The 8094-nt window shown below is 38.1% G+C and overlaps 2 protein-coding genes across 2 annotated transcripts; both read right to left on the bottom strand.

The window, feature by feature from the left end:
- Nucleotides 1-945: 945 nt before the first annotated feature.
- LOC110693994 lies at nucleotides 946-6828 on the bottom strand. Its single transcript, XM_021871158.1, has 9 exons — nucleotides 6370-6828; nucleotides 5047-5151; nucleotides 4970-5004; nucleotides 4703-4797; nucleotides 3722-4195; nucleotides 2599-3557; nucleotides 2473-2496; nucleotides 2239-2386; nucleotides 946-2090 (listed from the first exon to the last, which is right to left on the bottom strand). The coding sequence occupies exons 1-9, from the start codon at nucleotides 6826-6828 to the stop codon at nucleotides 946-948; spliced, it is 3444 nt and encodes a 1147-aa protein (XP_021726850.1).
- On the bottom strand, nucleotides 6120-8088 carry LOC110693993. The gene is made up of 2 exons (XM_021871156.1): nucleotides 8015-8088; nucleotides 6120-7352 (listed from the first exon to the last, which is right to left on the bottom strand). The coding sequence occupies exon 2, from the start codon at nucleotides 7347-7349 to the stop codon at nucleotides 6879-6881; it is 471 nt and encodes a 156-aa protein (XP_021726848.1). The 5' UTR covers nucleotides 7350-7352; nucleotides 8015-8088; the 3' UTR covers nucleotides 6120-6878.
- Nucleotides 8089-8094: the final 6 nt, after the last annotated feature.

The raw sequence follows: 8094 nt of genomic DNA, 5'->3' as shown, positions 1-8094 counted from the left end.
ACCGGTGACTTACATTGTCCTGTTAGCAAGGGAAACCATGAACTGAAGATGATCCAATCTGCAGGAAAGCATATACAGATTTCAGTAATGCTAAATCTAATAGATAACTATAGGTACATAAAAAAGGAAGACTGGACTACCTATAAAGCTTCACCAACAGCAACCTAGATCTTTTTGTGTACGTCTTCAGCAAGGCAGCAACTTAATCATACTGCTAAGCCTCACCATCAATTATGCTTGCTAGCTGTAATAGTTCATAAGACACTACATTCTTCACCGCATTTGCAGAACACTGAGCTGTACTGCATGTTGTAAAGACGCAGACATCTTTTGATTTCTTGGCCCGTGATAGTGCAACATAGAGTTGGCCATGGAAAAACATGGCCGCGGAAGATAAATGGATACTTGGCTGAGAGTCTGCCCCTGTGACTTATTAATTGTCATTGCAAAACTTAACTTTATAGGGAACTGCTTCCTTTCAAGCATAAATGGATAGTTAACTGAGCTAGACGACCTTAAATTAATTCTGTGTATGAACACTTCTTCCCCTTTGTAATGACCAACTGCTATAGCACACTAAATAACGTTAGGGAAAAATTTCTTGCAGATAAGCCTCGTGCCATTGCATAGATCCGAAGATGGCAGCAAATTCCGTAACAGTATCACAGGACAATTTTCCTTTAGTACAAGCTCATGTGGACTCATTCCTCCGGGACATAGCTTATTGATAAATTCTGTAGGATATACGCTACAGCTGTCATTCAGAACGGCATCAAAACTTTTGTATGTAACAGCCTGACCAGGGAATTTCTCTATCATGAATGTATTAACTGAATCCACGTCTTCATTCATGGGCGTAAGGATTGCCTTTTCAGTGAAAACCCGACCATCAAAGTGGCCATGTACCATTTCTGGGAATGTTGTTTCTACAACAGTACTAACTAATTATGTGGCATTGCTAGTAGATTCAACAATCTGTTCTGGCAACTCAACGAAAGCATTTTCTGTTTGCTGCAACTTGCCATTGCCTAAAGCAAGCAAAAAATCAGCATAGGCTAGATCTTCTTTTGCTCTAATATTTTCTGTTAGCCTAAATTTGATTAACTTTGTCCACAGGTAAGAAGTAAAAATGCTTGCTTCTACTGCTTCTTTCATAGTTTTCCGAGGAACTACTGGAAAAAATTGCCTAAAATCCCCTCCAAAGACGACAACCTTTCCTCCAAATATGTCCTTATTCCCACATACATCCTGCAGGAGAAGGTCTAAATATGCTAGATTTTTCTTTTTAGCCATAGAAGCCTCATCCCATGTAATCAGTGTAGTTTCTTTCAATAGTGCTGCTAAGCTACCTTGCTTTGGGACATCGCACACCAATGAACTATCGCTATCAATCGGAATCTTGAATCGAGAATGAGCGGTTTGACCAGAAGGAATATTTGCTGCAGCAATGTCTGAAGTAGCCGTAGGTAATACAATCTTGTTCATTCGTCTTATTTCTACATATAGAGCATTGTAAAGAAAAGTCTTACCTGTACCTCCAGGACCATCAACAAAGAACGCGCCCCCTTTTTGTTGCATTACATGATCCATAATATACTCCAACGCAGCATTTTGTGCAACGTTGAGCTTTGAACGACAACTTAAACATTCCTCTAGGATTGGTGCATCAAGAGCATCAACAATATCTTTAGTACGCCTGAACTCATCACTAACTTGAGAAATTAATTGGTCCAAACCAAAAAAAAAAAAAGAAAGAGATTTGCCCATTGCTTCAAGATATTGCTCCACTGATCTGACAGTAAGCTGCTGTATTCTCACCATTTGATTCGGAAATTTGTGGGAAAAATCTTCAGCAAGAAAATTATAATAGCCATTCCATAAAGCAACAGGATCACGTGGGTGACAAAACATCAGCACTGTGGCAAAAAGGCAGCGTAAAGCAGCAGGCATATGAGTTTCACACGCTTCATACATAGTTAAATTAGCTGCATCATCATCTTCTATAAGACCAAGCTTCAGAGCAGCTTCTTGAAAAGTTGGATACACCACAACCGTTGACAGTCCGTAAATCCTCAAACGATTTAGGACTCCTTAAATTTAGTAATAAAAGTCTAAGGAAGAACCGTTCACCTTCTGTTGGAAAGACAAATGCTAATCTACCAACTGAAATTCGGTTTTGAACTCTTTGTTTCCATTTTTTGTCACCTTGATGCCATGTGTAGTGTTCGCAAAACTCACCATACAAATATCCTAGCCCAAGTTCGGAAGCAGCATTCGTTGCAAAAAATTCAGTTAATTGAGTTCTTGACCGTTTTGAATCTGAAACAACAGCATGGAGCCTTTCATGAGGGAAAACATGGACAGTCTGCATATCAGGCAAATGAACCTGTAAAGGTAGAACCGCAGGATGCATTTCAAACAGATCAAAACTAAATATCCTCCATGCAGCTTCACAACGCGATACCCATCTACCTGATTGGTACTGCTGAATCTCATCTACAGAATTGGTGTCAGAAGCAACAACATTGTATGAAATCCGATCACGGCCCTTATAAACATACTTGTCAAGTACTTTATTGCTTTAATTGTCGAGCATACTTCGACGTTCAAGTGACAATCGAACAGAAAAGAAAGATAAGAATTGTAAGGGATAACCCACTGGTTATCTAATTCTGCATTTCTTATTGTTACCTTTTCCCCAGTTTCTCTCCGACAATAGATAGGATAACCATCCTTATTGTTAGTTGTTTCATTGCAAAACTGCTTAGGATACTTGTTCTTACAGCTGAGCTTTAGGCCATTCTTCCGCATACGTGGGCATTCAGGATTCAATATACCACAAGGACCATGCATCATGTGGGCCAACACAATTCTTCTCAACGTAACATTAGTCTCAGCAGCTATTTCAGCACAAACAAATCTGTCATAGTCAGCAGGAGACTTGAGCTTGTACTCAGGTTTTAAAACAATTAAGAAATGAGCATACGGCAAGCCTTTTTTCTGGAACTCGACAACATATACCATTGCAGCAACCTCTCCAAATACTTTCTTCTCCATAATTTCCTTTTTCAGCGCAAGCAGCTTCGCTCTAAAAATTCTAGCAACAAAGTCTGGCCTATCTTGTGCCGTCTCACCAGTCACCAGCTCGGCCTTGATTTCAGGCCAATTAGCATTACACGTAATCGTCAAAAAAAGATCTAGTTTATCTAACCGCTGTACTAAAGCCATAGCATTTAAGTACCTCTTCTTCATATCCCGAGGACCGCCGATATAGGTAGGAGGTAATATAACTCTCCGACCAACATTCTGACCAAAAGTTTCCCCAGAATCTAGTGAATCCAATATACCTTTATACAAATCAGCCCTTATTGTTTCTTGGTTGTTTCTGAAGTAATCAAGCCTGGTATTTTCAATCTTCACATACATATCCACTATGTATTGCTGAAAGCATCTAACTACTCGCAGCAGCATGTTGTTCGGGCGGATTTGCAGCTTGTATGCATAGTATTCCCTAGTAGAAATAAACTTGTCTGCTTTAGTATTTTCCCGCTTCGAACCTATGATTATAAATTCAGAAGGAAAAGTTACAAAAATCAGCAATACCAAGGACACATTACAAACATGCAACAAGACATACATTTTTTTTTAACAAATGCACAAAAGCAGGACCAAGGTCATACCTTAAAAATGCAATAGGACATATAAAACCTAAAATACTTACGGGCTTCTTCCTGAGTTAATAAATCTTCTGCAGTATGCACAGCACAGGAGATTATAGGATCAGGAATCGAATCTGCTGTTCTCCTACTTGGATGAGAATTTTTTTTAAGGCCTTGAGTCCAGCCACATTCTCCTCGAGGAAATAACAACGGATATTGAAGGGGATCATAGCAACCATAACTATGATAAATTCGGTGAGATTTGTCCGATTTTCCTGTGACTAATTTATGAGGGCCCAAGCTTTCGCTAGACGAATAATTTTCTGGCCAGATTACAGCAACATCATCCACAGCAGGAGCGTTATAAACACGCTGATCAAGCACTGAATTTCGATTAAGAACAATTGTTGTGTCTACATGTATAACCCTGTCGCGTAAAGACCGAAAGAAAATAGCATACGGATTCTTTTCAGATACCTGCATGAGAATGCTAACCACATCTTCTCTTATTTCATGGAAACAACCTACTCTATTTTCTGCTTCATGCCGACCATCATAGAAGTATAGTTATAGGTATTTGGGATTGCTATCATCAGGCAATAAATCTGGCACAAAATGGTACATTTGGCCATGCAACTTGAATAAATAAATCCCTTTATAAGTTCTTGCATAATAATGCCCCCCTAATGAACTAAATGCAAACAAATTGTTGTATAATCTAGCATACTTTCTAAAATGCACAGCACCTTCATCCTTTGAAGTAAACAAGTAAACAAGCTCATGAGGATAATTAGTTGCAGCTATCGTAATATCTCCATTCCCACAACAGAAATGCAAGGACTCAAACATAAATTTTTTTTGCACCGCATTTGTCACAAAAAACAGGAAAAGAAAGACTGAAAGGTTCCATTGGAAGCTGTCGATCTGTAGCAGCATCAAGGATATCTAACAGGTACATAGGAAAAGGAAAGCATACCGGTTAATTGATATGAAATATGACAGTAAACAATACAAGGTATATAATAAGTATACTACTTATTTACCTTCTACATGAGTTTGTTTAGTCTTCTTTTTAGAAGAAAGAGGTATTCTTGAGTCTGTTCCACTGCATGCAACAAATATCGTCTTACTATGGCATCTGTACAGTAAATAGCTCCCACTAATCTCAACCAGCTACTATAGCATCTATAGAATACTAAGCAATAAACACTCTGAAATAGTATAGTCATTCACAAGCATCATTATACTCCATATTTAACATAGTCAAACAACAAGGGATGACCAGTCTAAATAGAAGAAATGATACTAACCTTACCACTAAGATGCTACTAAATGCAGCACAGCACTGATGAGCATAAAGATGCCTACTTCAATGAAAACAGTATACCTGTTTAGCTGCGACGTCGGTAGGTCCTGCATACTCTTCTGTCGGTCCGAGGTAGAATTTTGTCGAGAATGTGTAGCAACACACTGAACATCCAGTAAAGACAGGCTGCAAACAAAGGGCATTTTTTTTTTCACAGGCATAGTACTGGCTATCCTAAATACTGTTAACTTTCAACGAGATATATACCTAGCAAAAAGATGCTAATATACTTACAAATGATTCGGCCCTAGTTACTAAAACAATAATATATGCATCACAACACTAATAAGCATAAAAACGGCTACTTGAATAAAAAATAGTGTACCTATGTAGCTGTGGTGTACTAAGGCCTTCCCTACATTTTTGTCGCTTTGAGGAAGAACTCTGCCGAGAGCGTTTAGCAGCACACTCCGTGTCTGGTAAAGACGAACTACAAATAAAGGTGAAGTCTTTTTTTTGCACAAACATAATAATGGATATCCTAAATAGTCTAACATTTGATGCAACTGTATACCTAGCAAACGCTGACTACGATGTTCTTTGCGCTGCCCTATTCAATCTACTATAGCTCTTCCGAGATAGGTGAGGAATGCCATAACGCAAATCTACCACACAGTATATAGCAATTACTGTAGAGTAGAAATGGTACAAAAACACAGATATACTAACTAAGATAAAGTGGAACTTAGTTCAGGTAAGCCAGTACCCATAGTTACCACTGCAGAGCAGTTTCGAAGAATTGGAACGTAATAGGATTCCCCAAAACCTTATGTTGGTTACGTCTGTACTATTTGTAAAACCAAGAAACCATGAACTGTAGGACAGTAATGAACACAGGTACCCTTAGTAAAAGAGTGCATATAGACAGAAACAACAACAATCTGCAGGCTGAATCAAAAAAAAAAAAAAAAAAAAAAAAAAAAGAGATGCATTCATGCAAAAGAGGCCATAGTCAAAGAGGACATTATGGCAAAAAGGAAACCAATTTACATACTAAAATAAGAAACACAAAAGAACTGCATTCATTCAAAAGAAGCCATAGTCAAAGAGGACATTATGGCAAAAAGGAAACCAATTTACATACTAAAATAAGAAACACAAAAGAACTGCATTCATTCAAAAGAAGCCATAGTGGCAGTACATTCAAAATAGAAATAACATTACAACAAAAGGATTCAATTACAGGACATCATCTATTACATATGCTGCGTACATCTATTAATAATCGATAAAATCTGCCTTATTAAGTCACTGTATCCCAACCAAAAGATTACCATCTACTTACAAACCCTCAATCACCTAAATCCAAAAGGCAGCTAGCCATACTAAACATAGTTACTCAACCCTAGCACACTTATAGACAGCCTCTAAATCAGACAGACCACCAACAAGGTTGTCAAGCACCTGGATTCCCACACCACTGGTCGATGACTCACTCCTATCAATCCTGCGCTTAGCTGGAAGACTTGGTGGGAGAGATAAAACTTGAATTTGATTTTCTTCATCAGTCGGCGTCACACATACATCGTTACCTAATCCATTAACAGAATCAGCTTGTTTTGAACTGCTCGCCAAGCACTCTAGATGACCCTTCAAAACCAAATACTTCTCCCTTATCATAGAACACTCTCCACTCATCTTTGCTGCCGCACCATAGTTAGCATCAACTATTTCTAGATTGCAAATAGAAGCTACAAAGAAACTTGCTTTCTTTGCAACTCGCTGCTCAGCAATGTACACTTCACGACAGGGCTCATTGGAAATGCACTCCATGGAAATATTATTCTGAGGGCAGGTCACCATTAAACAAGACATATAGCCATGGCCTTCTAATGTAGTGGTTTCAATGCCAGTCACAGAAAACCAGTCTTCCTAACCAAAACTCCCAAAAACTGTGCAAAATCCAATGAAACATGAACATCATGAAACAATGCATCCTCCCTTGTACTGCATTCTACACGTATGCGACTTAAATCTTCTCTGTCCTGGACTAACTCAGTACATCTATTCTTATACAACTTCACACATAATCGATACATCTTAATGCGCACATAAGTGAAATCAGACACGCGCACACTAAACCGACACATCAATCTCTTCACAGCTTTGTGCGCCGCTCTTTCACGAGACTCTTCAACTGAGCTAGCATCTCCACCATAAAAAATGAACTTTGTACGCAAGTTTGGCTTATTAACCCGCACAAAGACATTATTCTTTGCAGCATCTATAAATCCATAGACTGGTGCTGGAAACTGCAACCAAGCAACAACCTTTTCCAAAAGAGGCTGAAAAGGAACAAAGACTCTGTTTGACTGTCTAGCCATAACCTGTAATGGCAAAAACGATATTCAGCCCAAAATTGTTCAACAATAGGAAAGGGCTTTCTCTCCTAAACAAGGCCACTAAACCCTACACACACCATGCTGTAAAAATATAATTAAATGCCACTAATAGAAATCCAATCAGGGGAAAAAAAAAATTGCAACGCAAACAAAGAAAAAAATCATATAAAATAATCTAGAAGCAAAGAAAATAAGTATTCTAAAAATTACAAACACTCCACCAAAGAACAATCATGCCATTAGTGCTCTATAACCCAAAAACCCTTAAAATCTGATAAGCCAAATGGAATAAACAGCTTGATAAGTCAAACAAAATGTACAACTTTGTCCCAGTCCATGTCTAATCCCCACCCCTATCTACTCAATTACAGGCAACCATTGCTAAACACTCATTCATACTCTATCATCAGGTAACATTGAAGAGTTATGCCATACTAAAACAATCAAACATATATTGTTTTTCCTGTAAATCCAAGAGCCAAAAGGTACTATTTCTGCTAAAATAAGATGCAAAATAGACTCAACAAACACTTAATTAATAAAAAAGGAAATTGTTACATGCAGCTAAGCTGCCAGTAAAGCACCACATAGAAAAGATAGTCTTAACTATACAACATCGAATTCATAAAAGGAAGCAAAAAAAGTACCTTAACAAATGTCCAACAACAACACCACAAAACAATTATTTCAATGAACCTGTAACCCCAAGAAAAAACAGAAATAAGAA

The sequence above is a fragment of the Chenopodium quinoa genome, unplaced genomic scaffold, assembly GCF_001683475.1.
Source record: "Chenopodium quinoa cultivar QQ74 unplaced genomic scaffold, ASM168347v1, whole genome shotgun sequence".
Classification (NCBI taxonomy): Eukaryota; Viridiplantae; Streptophyta; class Magnoliopsida; order Caryophyllales; family Amaranthaceae; genus Chenopodium; species Chenopodium quinoa.
This window is presented reverse-complemented; position numbering and strand designations above follow the sequence as displayed.